The sequence below is a fragment of the Pleurodeles waltl genome, chromosome 4_1 (genome assembly GCF_031143425.1).
Source record: "Pleurodeles waltl isolate 20211129_DDA chromosome 4_1, aPleWal1.hap1.20221129, whole genome shotgun sequence".
NCBI lineage: Eukaryota > Metazoa > Chordata > Amphibia > Caudata > Salamandridae > Pleurodeles > Pleurodeles waltl.
Genome location: NC_090442.1, coordinates 739,988,014 through 740,012,431, shown reverse-complemented (window position 1 = coordinate 740,012,431; position 24,418 = coordinate 739,988,014). Strand labels below are relative to the sequence as shown.

General features: G+C 45.5%; 1 protein-coding gene across 3 annotated transcripts in view; it reads left to right on the top strand.

The window, feature by feature from the left end:
- Positions 1-10,164: 10,164 nt before the first annotated feature.
- SMKR1 (small lysine rich protein 1) overlaps positions 10,165-24,418 on the top strand; it is a 78,557-nt gene continuing 64,303 nt past the window's right edge. The window contains exon 1 of one of the 3 annotated variants that reach the window (XM_069229347.1): positions 10,165-10,302. Coding sequence is in view for 1 of the 3 variants with exons in the window: in XM_069229344.1 (XP_069085445.1) it covers positions 10,252-10,302 (51 nt within the window). In the remaining 2 variants the exon portion in view is untranslated. The remainder of the gene's footprint in view (positions 10,303-24,418) is intronic. The other 2 variants (XM_069229346.1, XM_069229344.1) reach the window with 2 other exon arrangements.

Below are 24,418 nucleotides of genomic sequence, written 5' to 3'. Positions count from 1 at the left end.
TGTATTCCCAGACTTGTAAATCTGGGAATGCGCCAGATTCCTTTGGGTTCCATGGATGTTGTGTGGGTACACACCCCCCAGTCTACATGGTGCACCTCCCTTGCACACAGAGATGTTGGGCAGATTTCCTAGCTGCCATGCCTGGCTGTGTGCCTTTACATCATGCATTGTGTGCATAATTGGTCTGAGATGTCTTCACCTGTGGGTCAGGGTAATTTGCATTGCATATGTGAACGGCAGCATTGTGCATGTATGTCTAAGAGCCCTCATCCTGCAGTCCCTATCTGTGCGGGCAGACAGTTATCCATGTTATTGTGTCCCTCATATCTATTTGTTATTGTGTCTGTTAGGTACTTGCTGTTTGCTTATCTACAAGTAGGCCATTTCCTTATTTCTCATCCTGAAATCGCTGGTTGATGATGTACTGCCGGAATATAAAGGCATCATGTACACTGCCTGGGTATTTGGCCCACATAGTTGGTATCAACCCATGATGGTTAACGATGGCCTGTACGTTCATGGTGTGGGTATGTTTCCTGGTCCGGCATAAGTGAGTTGTTGCAGCCGGAGGAACGAGTTGCACACTGTGCAGTCCAGGGCACCCAACACATGTGGAAGGCCAGCAATGTTGTAGAAGCAATGTTTAAGTTCCTGCTGCAGTTATTAGGGAAGAGGATGTGGCGGGTGTGAGCCAGATGATGGCATCCAGGACAGAGGGGAGTAATGCTGAGATGTATGGCTGCCACACTCTTTTCACTCTTGCTGCAGTGGTTTCGAAGGACCCGAAGCCAGCAAGTGTAGCATGGCCAGGAGCTTGGCCAAATGGTGGTATACTGGCGACCCTGTCGACCGTTGCCTGCAGTCTGGGTGCAATGAGGTTGAGCAGCTGGGCATTGGACTCCTTGTGCAGATGGTAATAGTTGATTTCCTCTTCCTCCCTGAGGGCAATCAGTTAGTTCTGCTGCCAATATATGGGCTCCCTTCTCCTCTGCTGCCTCTATGAGGCAGGTGGTGGTGATTGTGGTGGTGATAGTGGAGGTGATGGTGGGGGTAGCAGTGGTCTTCTTGATGCTCCAAGCTGAAGTAGGAATACATCCATGTTGTCATAGAGCTTGCAGCGTGTTTTGGGTCTGTACTCCTTCTATACCTGTGCCAATGCATAATTTTTCATGCCTGGTCTGACCAGCCATTAACTTGTTGATGCTTTGCAGACTTTGCGTGACTTTTCCTAAGGGTGCATCGTTTTACAGATAGCTTGTAAATACGGCTGCGTTGATCGTGCATCATTTTCAGAGGGGAACGCCTACCTTGCATATGATTGTCGGTATCTGATGCAGCCAGATCCAACACTGATATGGATTGTGGCGCTGCCGTGCATAAGCAGTCTGTAATTATGGCCCTGAGTGACTCAACTGACATCTATCAGGCTTTGAGTTCACTCTACAATCTTACAAAGCATGTGGCAGTATTAATGGATGGCTGAACACCATACACATAGTATTGGGAGATTAATTACATTTATTTCAATTTTTGATGGTGTTGTGTTGGCTGACATTATTTGCAATGCTACACACCACAATATGTAGAGCAGTCCTGACTTGGACACATTACAAGAGTTTTTTTGTGTTCTGTATTCTCAACAGAGCTGAATTAGGCACAGCTCTACTGTTTTGTTTTACATTATGTAATCCAGCACTGTTTGCTACACAGTGCTACATACCATTGTGTCGTGCCAATGACATAAGATTTCCAGTTTATGTACTTTACAATACCTTTACTTTAAGAATGCTTACACATTGCAAATTGTGAGATATATATCTTTTATTGACCTATTCTGTGCTCAACATTATTTTTATTTTTGGCTTGATATTTTTCAGGCCTCTGTGAAGAAATTATTACCAATCTGCTCTCTTTGGCATGAACCAGCACTTGAGGGCACATTTCTATGATGCCCCTCTTCTTGCCCTTCTTCACCATCTGGGTCTTTCTGCTCCACAATTTCATCCTCCCAGGGCACATTGGTCTGCACACATATGTGTGCAGGATGCTGCAGACCATGGTGATTTTACAGACTGTTGGTGAAGAGAGTACAGCAGTCTTCCTCCGGACAAATCGAGGCACTGGAAATGGGATTTCAGGATGCCAAATGTCCTTTCAACAATGGGCCGGGTCCTGCTCAGGGCATTGTAGTAGCTATGCTGTGCCGCAGTCTGGGGATGCAATGAGGGGTCATGACCCATGGCTGCAGCCCATATCCTTGGTCAGCTGTAAAGACAGGAGGGGAACATTAAGTTGATGTTCATGATGTGTGCTGTGCCTACAATCATTTACATAGTACTTTAGTTCATGATGGACAAATTTCCTTTTCACACAGTAATGGAGGTGTTATGACACTGATTGACATACAAGCACTTTTACATTTCATAGGACTGAGACTGTACGACACATACAATTGTTGTGGTCTTAGTGTTACCTTTACTATTTATTTATATTGTGAGTGGCAATAGCATGCTGATGGCAACTTTGCATTCCTATGTATGGTCATTTTGCAATGGAGCAGACACTTCTCTCACACTTCAAATTATTTTTTCTATTTAATTGATGTTGGCATATCATGGGCTCACACATGGTGGAAGGAAGGGACTTTAACAAGTGCTGAAGATGCTGTCCCATTCATGCTATCATACTTGGATGTGACAGTAGTACTCACTGTTATACATTGGCTGCTGCCATGGAAGATTTCTTTTTGCATGTCATTCTGCTACATGATTGTCTACACACAGCAGTGAACCGTGTCTACTGTGTTGACCGTACCAAACATGTACAGCCTCACTTATTTAGGACAGTGTTGCCAATTTTTTTGTACAAGATGCATTGTTCTGTGTTTGCCATTTGAACTGGCAGAGAATATGCATAATTTCCCCTAGACAGGCAAAAATGTAGGCATGGTCCATGCATGGCTGCCTGTTGTATGGGCTAAACTTTGTGCACAAGGGACTACCTTGCTGCACATTGGGAAGCGTTGTCTGACATTTTGTATTTGAATCACAATATTCATTAGACACAGAATGGCAGGTGAAACAATATGATTAAAGAGCTATTTTGCCAGGAGGCACATGGGCTGGGTATGCCAGGTTTATTTTTCATCATGATTTTTGCAAGGTATTGGATACTTAACATGGATCATGACCATGGAATTAAGTTGATGACACACCGATAGACAACAATAGAGGCCCTTCCTTGCATTTCTGAGGCTCTTTCCAACATTTAGAACCGCACACAGGGCATCATTTCCAGCTTGTTTCCATGTGGCAGCACAGGGAGTCACTTAGCTGCACTGCCCTGCATTAACTGAAATGTTCATATACGTGACATATGAATGATATACAGCACATTTGTGTGTCTTCAGCATGCACATTATCACAGATAGGTGATTAATGGGAACGCATACCCTCTTACATCACAGTGCAGTTGTGTCTGCATTTTGGACTCACTTATTATTATGCTGTTGATGACTTTCCTGCATATGGATTAAGAAGGTGGGCTTATGATAATTTCTATGTGTGCTGCATATTGCCGCACACATATGAATAGTGGCTTTGGATACAAAGAACATATGTTGTCCTTGTTATACGTCTCCAGGAAAGACATTTATATGGATATATTGTGCAGATCACTTTGTTCTTGCTCATTTGGAAAAACAGATGATTGCTTTAGTTTAGTTTAGTTTAACAATTTTATAGAGCGCATGACTACCCTAGGGCCTCCCAGCGCTAAAGAGACATGACAGCCACTGAGGTAAAAATATGAACTAATAAAGAAAGTTAGCTACCGAAAAGAACAGTTTTTATTTTTTTCCGGAACAAGCGTTCTGAAGGTTCTTGTCGAAGCTCCAAAGAGAGGGCATTCCAGAGGGGAGCTGCTTTGACTGAGAAGGAATTACCTCCCCATGAGGATCTCTTGAACTGTGCTATATGTACTAACCGGGAGGCAGAAGATCTCAGCATTCTAGTGGGAACATGAAAAAAAATACTTTGCCTGAGAAAAAGAGGACCTTTATTGTGCAGGGCTTTATGAGTCAGACATAGGGCCTTAAAGTGAATGTGTTGTTTTATAGGTAACCAGTGAAGTGCGGCAAGAGCTGGATTAGCAGAATGATGTCTCGGTAAATTCATAAGGAGCCTGGCTGCCGCGTTCTGCATGACCTGAAGTTTTTTCACTACATATTCTGGAGAGCTGAGAAATAGGGAGTTGCCATAGTCAAGCCGCGAAAGTATCATGGCCTAAACGAGGATTTTTCTGGCTGGAGAGGGTAAAAGATAAAAAATCTTCCTGAGAGATCTCAGGGTACCAAAGCATGAGGAGGAAATAGGATGTCAGGTTGGTGTCTTCTAAGAGTGTAAAAATATGCATACAGTGTGCAGACAGGGAGCAACAGTTAAGCAGGAGCAATCTGCCTAATTGACTGGGGGTGCTTTTAGATGGCGGGAGAGTCGAAGGGGTCCAGGAGCAACTGCAGCAGGGCCGAATTATTGAATATGGTGGTGCATTTAAGGAGGCTGAGCAAACCGAGGTGTTTCTATGAGCTAGCAATTGTGAGGAAGAGTAAACCAACCTATTGATGCAGGAGATGGCAGCATGTCTGGGCTCTGGGCTCTCCCGGGCACCCCGTTTCTATTGTCAGTGCTTCTGCTCATGCTGCCTTTAATCAGTTTTTATTTATTTATTTGGACAATGTGTTAAACGCATACACAAAACATCAAGCGTACCAGTGATCAATGTGGAAATTACTGTTTACTGAATTGTGCAAGTATTTTGTGAACATTAAAATGAGAGTTGAAGTTTGCAGGCTGGGCCCTTAAGACATTCCCTTCCGCTGTAAGATGATTTATTGGTGACGGAAAGTCAGCAAGAAGGAAGTCTGTGTGTGTATGGTCTTTGCCACAATTTTCAAATTTTGCTACAGATGGAGGAAGAAGGTAAATTAAAGTGTTTTAGCTATATGCAGAGCCATTGGAATTCTGTGGCAGTAAAATATTAAATTATTAGGCAGGGTTGACCAATTTATGTGGCAAGAAAAGTCCAGTTATGGGTATACAGTACCAATAGGTCTAACTCAAACAAATGTTAGACCTATTGCATTGCAAATGTGTGTTTTGTTCTCTCTTAATGTTTTCCTCATGCTAACAGAGAATACTGTTTCATTATACACGATTGGTGTAATAAGGAGCATAATTAGCTGGAATAGGAGCTTCCCTGGCTCCTGAAATAAATAAAAAAATGCTTCTAAATGATGTTGTATGCGTGCTTGCGATTCTGTGTGTGTTTATGTGAGAGAGTATGTAAGTGTGAATGTGCATGTGTGTGTAAGCATATTTGTGAGTAGTGCTTTAAATGGACCAGTACTATCTGACACTATTTTATTTTGAGAGGGAGAGTACCACACTTTTCAAGAAAAACGTAATACTTTTCATTGGAGAGTATCAGCACTTCTCAGAAACAAGCAGGTACTCTGGTACAGAGTACCTGCACTGCTATTTTTCAATTTCAAGCACTGTTTGTGAGTGAAATTGAAGGTCATATGGCATAAGATGTCACTACCTCTTCCATTTCTGTGAATTGATGTTCATGAGGCCAGTATGGCCGCAGGGTTCTCGGTTGTGTTTTAGCACATGCTCCCCCCTCCCCTGTTTAACTGCTTCTGTGTCCCGTGGGCGTAATGGTTACGTCCGGCGGCATAGTGCTCCTGTGCTGAGGATGTAACCATTCCGTCCTGCTACCGGAGCTTGGAGGGAGGGCTAGCGCTCCCTCCATGGGCTTCCCCCCCACCCCCTCATGGCAGAACTGGAAGGGGAATCGCTTTCCCTTCCACCCCTGACCCCACCAGTGACGTCTGATGATGTCAGCACGCGATCGCGTGCAGACCTCATCAGAGGTCACCTCCCATCATGCTGGAATCCTGCTTCCAGCGCGATGCGGAAGAGAAATGCTAAGCATTTCTCTTCCGCTCGGGAGGAGGAGGCAGGCAGAGGCGTGAAAGGAAAGGTCTTTCCTTTCATGTCTCTGCAAGCAATTCTGCTGCCCGATCGCAATGCGATCGGGCAGCAGAAATGCCCACTAGACACCAGGGTATTTTTTTTTCCCAGACTTACGCATAAGGGGAGCTGCCCCTTGGGCAAGGGCCGCTCTCCAGGGGGCCAAATTATATTTAGTCCATTTCTGCCCCCCCCCCGGGACTGATCGGCCTAATATAACTAGGCCGATCTGCTCCCGGGGGGAGGGGGGTAAGGGGCAGAAACCCCCTAGACACCAGGGATAATTCTTTTTTTTTTTTTTTTTTATATGTGGGGAGCGACCTCTTAGGCAAGGGTCGCTACCCGGGGGGACAAATAATTTTTAGGCCATTTCTGCCCGGCCTATTTTTCTAAGGCCAATCTGCCCCCAAAAGGGGCAGAATCCACTAGACACCAGGGAAGTGTTTTTTATGATTGTGCATAAGGGGAGTGGCGCCATGGGCAACGGCAGCTCCCCGCGGGGCAAAATATTTTTAGGCCTTTTCTGCCCCCCCGGAGGAAGGTCGGCCTATTATAATTAGGCTGATCTGTCCCCGGGGAGGGCAGAAACCCCTAGACACCAGAGATATATTTATTTTTTGTTTACTTTATGTTTTTATGTATGGGGAGCGACCCCTTAGGCAAGGATCGCTCCCCTGGGGGGCAAATTGTATTAGGGCCATTTCTGCCCCCCCTTGGGGGCAGATCGACCTATTTCTGTTAGGGCAATTTGCCCCCAAGGGGGGCAGAAACCACTAGACACACTGGATTTGTATTTTTGGCGTCAATTTCACACAAGGGGAGCAACCCCTTAGGCAAGGGTCGTTTCCCTGGGGGTCAAAAAATCTGTGGTTCACTTTACATGCATATCAACATTCAATACACCCTTCTCACATGTGAAAAAAACACCACACATTGGCAAACTGCCTAATTTTTGCAGCCAGTGCGTTAAGGTCGTTGCCCTTGGGGGCAGATAGGCCTATTTTTATTAGGCCAATCTGCCCCCGGGGGGGCAGAAACCACCTAGGCACCAGGGATTGGTGTGAGTGTGTATTTGTGTGTTTTGTTTGGGGGGGCAGCCCCTTGGGCAAGGGTCGCTCCCCATGGAGGCATATTACTGTTGGCCATATCTGCCCCCGTAGGGGGCACATCTGCCCATTTTTGGAAACCCATCTGCCCCCAACGGGGGCAGAAAGCCCCCCGATCCACACCCTGGGGGGCAGAAAGTCTACTAGATGCCTGGGAATTAAAAAAAAATGAGGGGTGGTGGCTTTGGCTACCAACCAGTATGGCCCTGGTTATGCTCCCACCCCAACTGAAGGGGCTAACAGTCTTTCAGCTCTCCCCCTGCACACTAAAACATCTTATCCCACGGCAAGCAAAAGGACATTTGATAATTTTGGGTTTTGGTTTTACATTTGGGCCATGAGAGCTTGGCTGACTCTCAAAATCGTCCCACTTGGAATGGTGAGGGCTGCACTTTTTGGAGTTTGGGATGCTGTCATATAGGAAAATCCACAAGACCTAGACACATCTTAAAACTAAATATCTGGTTGATTGCAGGGTAGTGTGCTTGACATGCACCCGGCACCATTTTCTTACCCACATTGCCCTGCAAACCTCCAACATTGCTAGAAATCACACATTTTTCCCACATTTTTGTGATGAAACCTTCCGGAATCTGCAGGAATCCACAAAATTTCTACCACCCAGCATTGTCTCATCTATACCGATAAAAATTCTGCTGCACTTGTCAGCCTAAAAATTGTTTTTTTCAAACTGCCCTTTTCGACCCTCTTTGATTCCCCCTCAATTTCGACATATTTTTGGCTCTTCCCTGTCACAGGCACTTGGCCCACCTACACAAGTGAGGTATCATTTTTACCGGGAGACTGGGGGAAACGTTGGGTGGTAGGAACTTTGTCCTGGTGCGTGATCTCACACAGAAATGTGGGGAAAATTTAATTTTTTTGCTAAATTTGAGGTTTGCTGAGGATTCTGGGTAAGAAAACATTGGGGGATCCATGCAAGTCAGACCTCCCTGGACTCTCTCCCAAGTTTTCAGAAATGTCTGTATTTAATAGGTTTCCCTAGATGGCTGCTGAGCCCAGGACCAAAAAAACGTAGGTGCCCCCGCAAAAACAAGTAGTTTTGTATTTGATCATTTTGATGTGTCCAGATAGTGTTTTGGGGCATTTCCTTTTGCGGGCACTAGGCCTACCCACACAAGTGAGGTACCATTTTTATCTAGAGACTTGGGGAAATGCTGGGTGGAAGGAAGTTTGTAGCTCCTCTCAGATGCCAGAACTTTCTGTCACTTAAATGTGAGGAAAAGTGTTTTTTGGCCAACTTTTGAGGTTTGCAAAGGATTCTGGGTAACAGAACCTGGTGGGAGCCCCACAAGTCATCCCATCTTGGAATCCCCTAGGTGTCTAGTTTTAAAAAATGCACAGGTTTGGTAGGTTTTCCTAGGTACCGGCTGAGGGAGAGGTCACAATCCACAGCTAGGCACTTTGCAAAAAACAGCTCTGTTTTCTTTGGAAAAATGTTGTGTGTCCACATTGTGTCTTGGGGGCATTTCCTGTCACGGGTGCTAGGCCTACCCACACAAGTGAGGTACCATTTTTATCAGGAGACTTGGGGGAATGCTGGGTGGAAGGAACTTTGTGGCTCCTCTCAGATTCCAGAACTTTCTGTCACCGAAATGTGAGGAAAAAGTGTTTTTTGGCCAAATTTTGAGTTTGTAAAGGATTCTGGGTAACAGAACCTGGTGAGAGCCCCACAAATCACCCCATCTTGGATTCCCCTAGGTGTCTAGTGTCCAAAAATGTGCAGGTTTGGTAAGTTTCCCTAGGTGCCGGCTGAGCTAGAGGACAAAATCTACAGCTAGGCACTTTGCAAAAAACACGTCAGATCTCAATGTAAAAATGTGACGTGTCCATGTTGCGTTTCCTGTCACGAGCATTAGGCCTACCCACGACTTGGGGAAACACAGAATAGCAAAACAAGTGTTATTGCCCCTTGTCTTTCTCTACATTTTTTCCTTCCGAATGTAAGACAGTGTGTAAAAAAGACGTCTATTTGAGAAATGCCCTATAAAACACATGTTAATATGGGCACCCCGGAATTCAGAGATGTGCAAATAACCACTGCTTCTCAACACCTTATCTTGTGCCCATTTAGGAAATACAAAGGTTTTCTTGATACCTATTTTTCACTCATTATATTTCAGCAAATGAATTGCTGTATACCCGGTATAGAATGAAAAACCATAGTAAGGTGCAGCTCCTTTACTGGCTCTGGGTACCTAAGGTTCTTGATGAACCTACAAGCCCTATGTATCCCCGCAACCAGAAGAGTCCAGCAGACGTAACGGTATATTGCTATCAAAAATCTGACATAGCAGGAAAAAGTTACAGAGCAAAACGTGGAGAAAAAATGGCTGTTGTTTTTTTTCACCTCAATTTCAATATTTTTTTTATTTCAGCTGTTATTTTCTGTAGGAAAACCTTGTAGGATCTACACAAATGACCCCTTGCTGAATTTTTCAAAAATGTTTAGCTTTTTTGGGATCCAGCATTGGTTTCACACCCATTTCTGACACTAACTGGAAGGAGGCTGAAAGCACCAAAAATAGTAAAAATGGAGTATGTCCCAGTAAAATTCCAAAATTGTGTTGAAAAATGTGGTTTTCTGATTCAAGTCTGCCTGTTCCTGAAAGCTGAGAAGATGGTGATTTTAGCACCGCAAACCGTTTGTTGATGCCATTTTCAGGGAAAAGAAAAACACCAGCCTTCTTCTGCAGCACTTTTTTCCCATTTAAAAAAAAAAAAAAAACTACATTTCTGCTGTATTTTGGCTACTTTCTTGGTCTCTTCCAGGGAACCCACAAACTCTGGGTACCCCTAGAATCCCCAGGGATGTTGGGGAAAACAGGATGCAAATTTGGCGTGGGTAGCTTATATGGACAAAAAGTTATGACCGCCTAAGCGCGAATTGCCCCAAATAGCCAAAAAAAGGCTCGGCGCAGGAGAGGAAAAGGCCTGACAGCGAAGGGGTTAAATAATCACAGCTTGGCAGGGGGTGGCTATGCCCCGCGCCGTCACCATGGTAACGGACGCACACACAGCCTGCGCCTCACCACAGTCCTCCTCTGCTGGCAGGGAAGTGGCACCGACGGCCCGAAGACGCTGCTCGCATGCCAGGAGGCGACGCTTACACCCGGGGCACCGCAGGTACCTGCTATGAGGTCTGTCAGGACTAAGGGTGGCGGAGGGTGACGTTACAGAGCAGGTGAAATTTACGTAGAAGATATGACGTGCGATTAGGAGAAGGGGAGGGAGGGCTATTTTACGCAAGGAACATCAGTATATGGAAGACCAGAGTGGTATTTTATGGTGGCTTGCTGCATCGTTTTGAAAAAGGATCGACTAGAAAGGCTACATAGCCCCAGGTTTTGTCACCCACGTCAAGTCTGTGGCTTCCTATCGGTCCCAATTTTTATGCAGTTAGAGAAAGCTGCCATTCTACAGTCTGACTTATAAAATCCGACCAGCAGCACGTTTCACTTACTTTCTTTCAGATCTTCTGGTACCAGTTGTTTAGGGTTTGCTAGGTTTACTGAAGCTCTGCCCTGTGTGGCAGTTTCCATTAAAGGTTATGTAGACGCTACTGTGTGTGAACATTCTGGTAAGGTAATGAGTTTAATGGATAGTAGTAGCCCCATCATTGCTACTTTGGCTTACTGACTGAAGTGTCACTCTTTCAGTGACATGACGATATTCTGAGTTTGGAGTACAAAAGTATGAAGTGGGCGTACCTTCGATAAAAAGTGCATGTTTTGGTGACAGATCCATTAGCGGCTGCGAACTTTCAAAAGGGTTGGGTATATTTAGATACTTTGTCTGAATTGCACAGAGCGAGCCTAATATCCCCCATCTTCCCACGGCTTATTGAGAACATGGGGTCAAATAGTGCGTTTCGGAACAATGCAGTGATAATATGATCCAAACATGCTGTTAAAAAGGATTATAAATCGCTCCACGCACACGCCAGTCATGAAGTAACCATTAAAGCAAGGTATGCTAAATTCATCAACGAAATTCACTAATAAGTTTCAACAAATCCGAATTAATTAGGACTGAAAAACTGGTTTCAAATCTTGTTGAAAGGCACTGAATATGTACCAGAATGTCAACTTGTTAGGCTTCACAAATAACCTAATTTAACCGGCCAAAATATCATCTCATTTTCTAAAACGACATCCAATGTCCTTAAATACCTGTTTTATTTTTTAATTACAAAACTAATATTCTCCCACAAATATCTACTCTATTTTGATATGTGTCCCGAAATATCATTTTAAAGCCATTTTAAGACATTTTTACATGATGTCTCCGAATACCATTGTTCCTCTGATTCTGGGCCAGAGACAACTTCAGCTTACACCCAAACCTCTTGTTTTCCACGATCTCATGTTTAAAATGCACACATCTATAGAAGGGGTTTCTTTAAACTATCCGTATCCATTGGTCTGTTCAAGTGTCATTCACATTTTGTTTCTGGTCATCACAGCATACAATATGGGGTGTTTGCCAGGAATGTTACTGGAGCGCACAAGAGAAGGCAGCACAGACAGGCCACAGCTAAATTAAGGTTTCCGTTAAAATCCCTACCACCTCCCCTGACAAAAGGCAACCTAGAAACAAACCTTCTTCAAGTACATGCTTAGAATGCATGAGCTAATTCCCACTATAACACTCCTGCCATTCTGCTCACAGCATTTTCACCCAGAACTCCTCACAATCCTTACCCCACTGACTTGACCATCATTCTACAAGCCTTTGAAGTTACTTAATGCTACTAATATGCTACGATCATTAAATGCTTTCTGATCCCTACTCAAATATTATCAACTCCTCACTGTGCACCAACATCTTCACCTCCTTCCTAAAAACTATTCAAATTCTTCTCTACTCAAAAAATCCATTACAGCCTTACAGAAGTCCACCTAATTACCCTGTTCCCCTTCCACAGCAAGGCCCTGCATCTTCAGCACCACAACTATATTATATAGGCCTATCTGTCAGGTTTACATCAGTAATGCATACACAACTCGGATACAACCTGTAATTGCAACTTTGCTACATCCTGCGGCCCTGCCTCATAGTCCTGCTTGATCACCCAGGGCCAAGTCCTACTGCACAACCTCCCCATCCACTCTAGGATATCCGAATCTGTCATAGTACTCAACTGGTTCTCCTTTTTAGTCATTAAGCAGCAGTGCATTCATAAGGGCTCTTCCTTTCTCCACGAAACATGGGCTATGCCAGGGCTCCACCATTTTCCTTGTGATATTTAATCTCTAGATGTAGTTCCTATGATTGTTTTGTCTTAAATAGAACTCATAAAAAAGTCCCAAAAGTCACCAAATCAGCTTTCTGCACGGGTTGAAATCTTGAATTCCAACACATTTTCTGCACCACTATAAATACCCTATCCTATCACTCACTGATGGATGCAATTCTCTACTTTTCAATGTTATATTCTCCAACCTTGTGTCTCCAGATGCTGTCTTCAGTGCTGCCATCTGTTCACTGGCCAGAGAATGTTCAATGACATCACCCACACTCCCTCTGAGGCTAATACAGTTTTAGTGCAGTGCATTACTTCCAAGGCAATCAACACCAACAAGTCTGATTGCTTGGTGAAAAACCTACCCATTTTCACGAAACCTGCATCTGCAGCTTTAACCTGCCTATGCTGGAGATCCCCAAGGTAGGAAAAGAGAACTTTAAAAGAGCCTTCTCTTTCTTCCCACCCTCTAATGTAATTTTCATTCCATTTGGAGTCCGGGAAGCCTTTACAGCCGTTTTTTCCCTACATGCTTTCCCAGAACCATAAGAGTTTACACAGTAACCAGCAAACAATGGGACATAAAGCAGCGTAAAATGCTCTGCAGCCACCCAAGGCTAGGTCTGCGCTACAAATGGGAAGCTACATTATAAGACAGTTGCAAGTCACAGATGATTTTAATGACCATAAAGAGGAACGAGGTTCAAGGTAGATTGGGCTAGAGTGGAGTGCGGTATTTTTGAGTGGAGTGCAGTAAAGTGGAGTTGAGTAGTGTAGATTGAAGTTGAGTGGGATAGATGAGAGTTGAGTGGTGACTGGAGTGAAGTGGGGTAGACTGGAATGGACTACAGTACAGTAGATTGGGGTAGACTGGAGTGGTGTAGAAAAAAGTGGAGTTGGGTAGATTGGAGAAGACTATCAATCAAATCAATCAATCAATTATTTGTAAAGCGCACTACGTACCCGTGAGGGTTTCAAGGCGCGGGGGTGGTGCTGCTACTGCTCGAAGAGCCAGGTCATGAGGAGTCTTCTGAAGGAGAGCAGGTCCTGGGTCTGTCTTCTTAGGTCAGCCGGGAGGGTGTTCCAGGTCTTGGCAGCGAGGTACGAGAAGGATCTGCTGCCAGAAGATTTGCGTCAGATGCGGGGGATGGAGGCGAGGGCGAGGTTGGCGGAGCGAAGTTGCCGGGTAGGGGTGTAGAAGCTGAGTCTGCTGTTCAGGTATGTTGGTCCGGTGTTGTGGAGTGCCTGGTGTGCGTGGGTGAGGAGCTTGAAGGTGATCCTCTTTTTCGACAGGGAGCCAGTGAAGGTCTCTGAGGTGGGGGGTGATGTGGCTGTGGCGAGGGATGTTGAGGATGAGTCGGCGGAGGCGTTCTGGATGCGTTGTAGGCTTTGTAGGTGTTTTGATGGGATGCCGGCGTAGAGGACGTTGCCGTAGTCGAGTCTGCTGCTGACGAGGGCCTGGGTTACTGTTTTTCTTGTTTCTGTTGAGATCCATTTGTAGACTCTGCGGAGCATGCAGAGGGTGTTGTAGCAGCAGGAGGAGGAGACGGCGTTGACCTGTTTTGACATGGATCGGGATGAGTCGAGGGTGAAGCCGAGGTTCCGTGCACTGTCGGTGGGTGTCGGTGGGGGACCCAGCGATGTCAGCCACCATGAGTTGTCCCAGGCGGAGGGGGTGGGCACAAGGATGAGGACCTCTGTTTTGTCCGAGTTCAGTTTAAGCCTGCTGTCTCTCATCCAGTCGGCGATGGCTTTCAGTCCCTCGTGGAGGTTGGTTTTGGCGGTGCGAGGGTCATTGGTGAGGGAAAGGATGAGTTGGGTGTCGTCGGCGTAGGAGATGATGTTGAGGCTGTGCTGACGGGCCACCTGTGCGAGGGGGGACATGTAGATGTTGAACAGCGTCGGGCTGAGGGATGAGCCCTGGGGTACGCTGCAGATGATGTTGAAGGCCTTGGATTGGTACGGGGAGAGGCGGACTCTTTGAGTTCTGCCGGCGAGGAAGGATGCAGTCCATTCGAGGGCCTGGTCTTGGATTCCTGCTTCGCAGAGGCGGGCTTTCAGGGTGTGGTGACAGACAGTGTCAAAGGCGGGCAAGAGGTCTAGGAGGATTAGGGCTGATGTTTCTCTGTTGTCGAGGTGGCTCCTGATGTCGTCTGTGACTGCGAGGAGGGCGGTTTCGGTGCTATGGTTACGCCTGAAGCCGGACTGGGAGGGGTCGAGGATGTTGTTGTCTTCGAGGTACCGAGTGAGCTGAGTGTTGATGATTTTCTCGATGACTTTTGCCGGGTAAGGGAGCAGGGAGATGGGACAGAAGTTTTTTAGGTCCATGGGATCCGCTTTTGGTTTCTTGAGAAGGGCGTTGATTTCGGCGTGCTTCCAGCTTTCTGGGAATCTTGCAGTTTCGAAGGAAATGTTGATGACTCTCCGTAGGTGTGGAGCGATGGCTGTGTCTGCTTTATTAAAGATGTAGTGAGGGCAGGGGTCTGATGGTGATCCAGAGTGGATGGAGTTCATGGTTTTGCGGGTTTCGTCGTCGCTGATGCTGGTCCAGGAGGTCAGTTGGCTGGGGCGGGTGGAGTTCGTAGAGGGCGGCATAGGGGTGTCCGAGGTATGAAGGGAGTTATAGCTGTCGTGGATGTCAGTGATTTTCTGGTGGAAGGTGGTTGCTAGGGCGTCGCATAGTTCTTGGGAGGGGGTGATGTCGTTGACAGTGGTGCTAGGGCTGGAGAGTTCTTTTACGATGTTGAACAGTTCTTTGCAGTCGTGGGCGTTGTTTTCTAGGCGGGTTTTAAAGGAGGATCTTTTTGCTAGCCTGATGAGTTGGTGGTGTTTGCGGGTAGCATCCTTGAGTGCCGTGTGGTTGTTTGGAGTGCATTCGAGTAGCCATATTTGCTTGAGTTTCCGGCAGTGGCGTTTGGAGGCTTGGAGGTCGTCAGTGAACCAGGTGGCTTTTTTGTTGAAGGGTTTTCTGAGTGGAGCAAGGGGGTCGGTGCAGTCGTTGATCCATAGCTTGAGGTTGTGTGCGGCGGTGTCAGGGTCGGTGGGGTTGGCGGGCGGTTTCTGGGCTGGGGCGTTGGTAAGTTGATCTTCGGTGATTTTGCCCCATCGTCGGTGGGTTGGTTGTTCGGTGAGGTGGTGTTCTGTGTGTTTCTTGAAGGTGAAATGGACGCAGTGGTGGTCGGTCCAGTATAGTTCGGTGGTGTGGTTGAAGGTGACGTGGTTGCTTGTGGAGAAGATGGGGTCAAGGGTGTGACCAGCTGTGTGGGTGGGTGTGTTGACGAGCTGTGTGAAGCCGAGGTTGGCGAGGTTTTCAGACAGGGTGGTGGAGTTGGTGTCATTGTTGTTTTCGAGGTGAAAGTTCAGGTCCCCGAGGAGGATGTAGTCCGAGGAGGCGAGTGCGTGGGTGTTGGCCAGGACTAGGCTAATTTGGAGTGGAATGGGATAGATTGGGGTAGATTGGAGTGGAGTAGATTTGGGTAGATTGGAGTGGAGTAGGGGTAGGTTGGGATGGATTGGAGTGGGATGGAATGTAGTAGACTGGAGTAGAGTGTTATAGCTTGGATAGGAGTGGGGTAAATTGATTGGAGTGGGGTAGATTGGAGTGGAGTGGGGTAGATTGGAGAGGACTGAAGTACATTGTAGTGGAGTGAAGTCGATCGGAGTGGTGTGGGGTAGACTGGGGAGGAATGGAATTGGATAAATTAGGTTTGAGTGGAATATAGTGGGGTAGATCGGAGTGCTGTGGGGTAGATTGGGGCATATTGGAGTGGAGTGGGTTAAGTGTTGTGGAGTGGAGGGGCGTAAAGTGGAGGGGAATAGAGTAGAGTAAAGTGGTGTGTCATATAGTGTAGTACAGCGGAAGGGCATGTTCTAGAGTGGAGTGGCATAGAGTGGAGAAGCATGTCGTAGAATGAAGACTGAAGTGTCGTAAAGCGTTGTAGAGTGAAAGGGCATGTCCTAGAGTGGAGTGGCGTAGAGTAGAGTGGAGTCTCATAGAATGGAGTGGCATAGAGTGGAGGGGTAGAGAGTAGAGTAGAGTGTTGTAAAGTGGGAGGCTGTAGAGTGGAGTTGCACAGTGTGGAGTATGCATGGTGTGGTAGCGCACTGCCATTACAGACAACACATTTTCAACTGAAATGACCATTACATTTGCACAGACGTTCAGTTTTACTGCACACAAACAATAATGTGTGGAAATGTCATTGCCTTGTGTGACTCCTCGCATGACAAGATAAAACCAAGATTTAAAGGCCTGTTTATAGAAAGCAAGTTTGTGGAAGAATAAAGTAAACAGCTAAACCCAAGATGGGAAAGAAGAGCAGGTCCCTGTGAATATCCTAAATCAGGAACAAGCGCCCTCACTCACCAAATGGTGACATGCTTTATCATCAGGCTTTGCTCCTCGTCAGGCCGGCGGTCCAATGCCCGACGGGCCACTCAAGGGGCCTCTTTGCCAGAGATCTTTTATTAAGGATATTTCGCGGTGGGTGAGTGCAATTATGTGGGATTGGTAAAAGGAGATGCTGTTAAAAATGACTATAAGATGTTTGGCCCCCCATATTCCAGGAGCACCCCAAACAGTACCCAGGAAGTGGGGGGCTTCCGGGTATGTGGGCCATATGTCCCGGGCAATATTAAGTTTACTGGCATACGTTAAAAACTGTCCCTGGTTCAACCCGAACATATCCTATGCCCCCTTGAAAACTATAGAGGTCTCACTGGGGTAGAGGTCCATAAGCGTTAACCACCCACCCTCGTGCCAGGGTCAAACATCCACCTTAGAGGCCAAGTGTTGAAACTCTGGGAGATCCCAAAACTCAAAGCCCCGAGCAAATAGTGCGCGGCGCAACGCCACTTTCACAACCTGAGCGAGGGAATGTGTCAAGCGAATTCTGCAACATATACAAGTATTGAGGCAGAAATCCCATCTTTGCGACCGCCAGTCGCCCCATTATTGATAAAGGGAGGCTGTTCCAAAATCGCACTGAGCTTTCCAAGCCTAAGGGGACCCTCTCAATGTTGAGTTGATGATGGCGTGCACTGTATGGGCCACCATAATCCCGAGATATCGGAAATGGTCAGTCTTCCAGTGCAGAGGCATGATCGGCAGTGCACCCAGTGGGAGCCAAGTTAGGCCCCCCAGGGGGAATATCAGAGATTTATTTATATTAATGCATAGACTAGATAAATGCCCGAAATTCTCCAGCTCTTGCATCAATATAGGGATTGAGACTCTGGGATGCCTCAGGTAAAAGAGCGTATCATCGGCATACAGTGACAGTAGGCGGCACGTCCCACCCAGAAGAATGCCCCACCTCTCATGTCGTGCCTAAGTCTCTGCGCCAACGGTTCCAGGGCCATTGTAAAAAGCAATGGCGACAAAGGACACCCCTGTTGTGTCCCCCTCCGTATCTTCAGTATGTCTGAGCAATGTCCCCGCATTCTGACCCTCGCTGTTGGTTCTGTATAAAAGAGTTTGGCCCACTTCCGAAATTGTGGTCCAACCCCGAAGGCCACTAGGACTCGGAGGAGGTAAACCCAGTTGACAGTATCAAATGCTTTAGCTATATCTATCGAGACCAGTGCCAGGTCCTCCTCACTATCCTTAACTCCATGAAGGACATGTATGAGCCATCGGGTGTTCATAGTCATATTTCGTCCCAGCACAAACCTGCATTGGTCAGGATGCACCAAGTGGGTCACCGCAGGGGCAAGTCGTGTCACAAAGATTTTACATAGGATTTTAACATAAAGGTTAATCAATGTGAAAGGGGGGTATGATGCCGGGTCAGAGGAGAACAAGGTCGTCCTTGTACTGGTTTGGTGGGCTGCCATGTCATCATGGCCTGCTTGCCATTGATTTTGCTTTTCAAAAACAAATTATTTGTCATAAACAAAAGCCCAAAAAACATTTGCTTTGTCAGTTATGGTTTACTTTCTATCAAAATATCAAAATGGAGGAAAATAATTATGCATTCACATTGGTTCTTTATTGGAATTACTTTTTTTTTATTTTCTTTTATTTTTGCTGATAATCAAACACACATTGTTAATTTCATCAATGTACCAAGAGAGCTTAGATGCAGGGAATCTAAATACACTTAAATTCCCCCATTTACAAGTGAAGAATGCCAACAGCTTTTACCTAGAAAGTGAGGCACAAAATCCACCTTAAGGTTGTAAGTATAGTGTAAACACTTGGTTATAATGTATGCCCCCAATTGGTAAAAATCTTATGCACAATCATCTTCGACCTCGCAAGCAGGATCCCAAATTCCATTTGCTTTCTTCAGTGCGCCTACCGTTTGAGCATACAATTCCTCTAGCTTCCGAACCCCTTCAATTTTCAATATGCAGCTCTCAAATGTGGGAAGAGTTGGGGATTTCCACCCTTGAAGGATCAATGTCCCAGCAACTAGAGACCTGATGAAAAAATACTGTTGCTAGTGGAATTTTAAATGACAATTAGTGGGTGGTTTCCCAAATAGCGTCCCTTGCAATTCAGGTCATATTTGAACTTGTAATTTTGCTTCCAATGAGGCTATAATTTTGTTCCAAAAATCCTGCAGTATGGGACAGCAAAATCCCATGTGCTTACAATCCTTGTACACATGCCTACATTTAGGACAAGTAGGTGATGAAGTTGGGAGCATCTGTTGTAGCTGATGTGGAGTATAAGATAGAGCCCATTTTGAATAAAATGGCACTCGCTTGAAGTTTGCTCCACGCACCGCCTTATAGGCCATTCGATTAAATTTGCACCATCTAGCAAAGTCAATCTTTCCCTCCGTATATTGAAGCTAAAGTCTTGCGAGTAATTGATTTGTATCAGTGTCTATACAAGATATGGTACAAGTTCCCCAACCCTGTCAACTTGCTGACAAAATGAATTTTACTAAAGTGCTCCTGAGTTGTATCAAGCTTCAAAATATAAATCTGAAGATAGTTGTGGATTTGGAGATAGGAAAAGGCAAGATCCAATGAAACATGAACATTGTCCTGCTTCCAAGTTTGTATCTGTCCTGCTAGAAGAAATTTTGCAAAGGTGGAATATTCGTCCCTCTCCCATTTTTTTACTAATATTACGTTGTAGGGGTAGCCCTAATGCTCCACTTTCTTTCAAGGCCACTAAAATATGCATCAGAGGAAACTGGTACTCTTCTATGAGTCTAGCATACTAACGCCTGAGCACTTGTGGAAGCTTATATCGGGAGCGTTTAGGCAACTTTGGAGTTTTGAGAAAGGCTGGTAGCTGAACTCCATCTTCGACCAGCATCTCCTGTAGATAGAAGCAGCTTGCAAAGGAGCTATCTACACTTACCTAATTCAACCAGTCAAAAAACTCAGCTTGATAGTATTGCCGCATATTGGGAAGCAGTAAAATGGCATCCTCAGCTGACAGTTGAAGTGTGGCAGGTTTAGAACAGGGCTTCTGCCCATGCCATTTGAAATGCCGCATCATGTGAACATCCTCCATGAAAAATCACGGCTGCACCAGGATCATTACATTTGAAAAGATGAGCATGAATAATGGAAGGATTGACATTTTAATTATTGCTACCGGTCCGATAACAGTTAATGATAGTTCATGCCAACTAGTTGACATTGCGCGTGCTTTAAGAATAGCAATGTAGTTTTGTCGCGCAGGCTCTCATTATTCTAATGAGACTACTGGATTTTGAGCAGCAAGATCGTCCACGGTGTGGGGGACTGAGTCTGACCCACTGCGGGTGACACCTGTTGCTCTAAATCCGAGTTTTGCTCCGGCTAACTAGCAGTGCCTCATCTTGACCAGAAGATAGGGATGATTAGGCAGCCGAGCGCATGACATATTAGGCTTCTCAGGGAAGTCGTGGTCACTCAGGTCGCATCCGGTTCTCTCATTCACACTTCGGTCTCATATAGGGATGGGGCGGGGCGGGGCGGGGCTGTGCGCTCAGAGATCCCATGGCGGAGGGGATCTGGAATCCTTCCTGGAGGTGAGCTGATGATGTGCTGGAGCGTGGTCTGTGTCTGACTGGGACGCGCGGTTTCTGTCTTCCTCTGCTGGAGACACAGAGTGGAGGGTTTCTCCCTTTGTGGAGCACCTGTGGGCTCCGCCCGCTGGGCCACGCCCCGTCCACCCTCGAGGTAGGTGGGGGAGTTCCCGCCTTTTTACCAGGATGATGGATGGACGACTAAGTATTTTTTACCCATGTTTCTAATTATGTATTGTATGTGCAGATGTGTGTGTATAGTCATGTGTGTGTGTGTGTATAAATATATATATATATATGTGTATATGTTGTTTCTGTGCCTGGCATGTTTCTATGAATTTCTGCTCTCTTTTTATCACACTTATCTACTCATCGCTCTTATGTCATGTCTCTATCAAACTATCCTCCATTCTCACTCGGACTCATCCCAAATCCCTTCGACCACTTCCATCTCCTAAATATCTCTGCCTAAGCTCATCCCTCCACCCCCACATCTAACTCACCAAACCTCACTCTACCTCTGTGACCTCCCACACAACCCTACTAAATTCTCCTGCATTCATCTCACCCTGCTACTATGCTCTCCCTAACCCTTCCACATCCTCTTTCCCCTCCGCCCCCCTTTTATTCATCTCAAGCCTTTGGATTGAGCAAATGAAGGATAAACTCCCAATTAACACTTCTGGATTTCTTTCCTCCTCCACCCCTCCATTACTCCAGTCAATCTAACTAACAAACTCTCATATCCGCAACTCAAATTAACTCATAATAATACTAAAACTGTACTCCTTATTAAATTATACTAATCCATCACTAATTCTTGTTGGGTACCGGAGTAGCGTGCTACTCATCGAAAAGCGCTTCGACGCCTCGTCAGGGGTAGTAAGCGCTATATAAATACGATTACAATTACAATATAGATGACAATAAGAAGCAGTATAAGTTTTAATAACTGGTTTAATAAAACAACTGCATTTTAGATAGCAAAGCGTGACCTGCAATAACCAGGACAACACAACATGACAATATTAAAATGGTGACGAGAAGAGTGAAGCATAAGAATAATGCTATCATATTGTCACTAGGATTTATGGACTATTTCCTATCTAAATTATAATCTGAGCACAGCATGTTAAGCTCTGATTCTGCCTTTCAGGTTCCCCCCAGGAGGACGTCAACCCTCATACCTGAGCAAAGGCCTGTAGTCTGCATTAGCATCTGCAGCGAAGCATTCAGCACTCAGCATACAGTTGTGGTTCCCTGGCTGGAATCTCCCTCTTAATGTGTAATGGGACTAGGAAGTGTTTTTATAATAGCACAGCTGATGTTCTAAGAAAATGTCCCTACGTAAGGATGTGTATTTTCTACGAATGGAGACTAAACCTCTACCACGTTCACTGGCAATGTACCAAACTATAACCTTGACTGAAGCACAAAGTGATCAAGCATGTCTTGTCTGAGAACACAGTGCTGGGCTAAGCAAAAACAGTTAGATAGATGAAAATAAAACAAGACCGTAAAACTGGTTATTGTATAAATAACAATGTGAAGCCAAATGAAATATATCTAAGTCAAAGTGCACAGCGGCCTAATGTGTTAAACTAACGTGCATGGGGCATAACTAAAATGGCTACACAACACCCTCCCCTTGTTGGTTGAAAGTGGTTCAAAGCCAAAATTAAAATTTCATTGCTAAAAAGCTCAAACTAAGATATATATAATAACCAGGTCAATTTTGACAAGTTATAAGGACACACAAGCATACTACGTGTCAATTTAAAACATGAGCATGTGACCTGTAACCGAATTCAAAAGACATGTCAATTTAGAAAAGTTCCAAACTAAGTACGAGCCATGGAGAACAGGAGATCTTCCACTTCGGCAGGTGTCAGAACCGGAAAGTCCGTGCCAAAAATAATCAAGGAGCAAGTGCGTTCCATAGCCCCAGTGTTAACCAAGGCGGCATCCCGTGGAGTGCGCATTGATGAGTTGTCGGTAACTTCCTCCAGGAAGGGTAACTCATAATTAGCTTTACGTAGCAAACGCAACTTCAGTGCGCATGTCTGGTAATGAACCCTCATCGAGAGCATCAACAGATCAGCATCTATTGCTGGGGGACACTGCTGTGAAAGACAAACTTCCAGTGCATGTTCGAAACGGCACCAGAGGCACCGAAACACGGGCTACACACAATACAGAACCGGTCTGAATGACAAAGACCAGTCACACTCTAATTGCTCCAGGAGTGTTGCTCCAAAATGCTGCATCATATGCTCACAACACAGCTGCGCTGATGGGAGCTCCATCATTTCTCCTCTTTGCGGCGGGACAACCATTGCGCATAAACAACAGCAACAGCAGGATGCCAGCTAATAAAGCCAAAGTTATCGGAAATCCCCCAAAAATACTACTGAAAATTGAGTGGATAGCTGAAGGTATCAAACCGAATATGGAGGAGAAGGTGTGAACAAATCCAGAACCAACGCTTTGAAAAAATTGCTATTCCAGTCGTGCTGGACGCATTAAATATTCGTCCCACGAAAGTGTCTCGGAAAGTTTGTATTTAACAGGGACTCTATTTCCGCTGATGACCTTGCCACTTGAAGTGCGTAGGTCTCGCGCGCAGATGTAAGGGCCACATGCTTTTGAAACAGTAAAGCCTTGAGTCTACTCAACTTGTCAGAATTCACGTTTGAAGTAGCAATGTAAGGTCAAATATCCGTTACCGCCTTAAATTTAGTGGGGGGAAACAGTACGTTCCTGCAGCACGTAACGACTTTAGAGACCGAAACAACGTAAACTATTCCGGCCCGCATGCCACAACAGCCTTCACTATTGAGAAGGACGTAGCTGCAGTTTGAAAGCACCTGGAACGTGGGTCTAATCAAAGGGACTGGGACTCCCTTAAGATAACAAGCCAAGTTTGCAGCCGAGGCGTTACACGCCCTATGCAAGGACAGCTGTTTACAAATCATCGAATGGCTGGCTGAAGTCTTGCATTCACTACCACTAAAAAAGACCTCTTTCATGCCATTGAAGCATTTGTACGAGAAGGGAAGCTCCCACACCTCATGGATGTAACTATGTCCCAACTTTTCATATCTGCCTACCGGAATGTGTTTTAAACAGGAGGTGAATTGTAGTGTGGAAATATGCATATTAATAACCCCATGTATTAACCACTCAGCCGATGGTATTTCGGCCACGGTAAAAGGCAACTTTTCTAACTTCTCAATGTTAAGCATGACAAAAGTCGCTTCCTTCTTGGCCATTAGTTGTTGTTGTCGTGTTAGATTAAAAGAAGAAAATATCTCCCTTGCACTAACGGGCTGCCATGGAACGCGACCCGCCTTCAATGATTGAAGCGTCCAACCCAACTGCATAATGGACCTGATCTGACTCTGTCCATGGTGTAAGGAAGACATATCAGATTGTATAATGTCTATAGCAGAAGAGACAATATTATTATTGGTATATATCCGGTTGGACAAAGTGTTAATCCCATTATCCACAACAGCTAATGAATGCCTTTTTTACATTTTCCTGGTCTATTTGCCTTAACCGGGCAGCAGCATCTTGTTGGGAAAGTTTCCAAATATCATTGTATACTGCATATAAAAAACACTTCTTAAATGGTGTTCTAGGGCCTGACAAGATATCTTGTAAGTCACTGGAGTTAGACAGGAGATTGAGGTGTTCTCTAACCGCGTTTAGTGAGGATGATTTTTAGCCACTGTTGGCATAATTTTCCCATACTATAGGTTGTAATTATTTCTGCAAGCTCTGGGGATATGTAGCGCGGGTCTCACCTACTCGTCCTAAAACCCCCAAGGAATTAATAAAACGTTGATGACACCCATTGTTATCTATTGGCCATAATACCAACCAGCCTGGACGTGTCAGTGAAGTATTAAACGTACCATTCTGGGCCCACTCATCGAGCTCATCTTCAGTGGCATTCGTATATTTTTGCCATTTGTAAAATTTTGCGGGGCAGGTATACTGGGCATGTTTAATTCCCTGATTGTTCCTTAG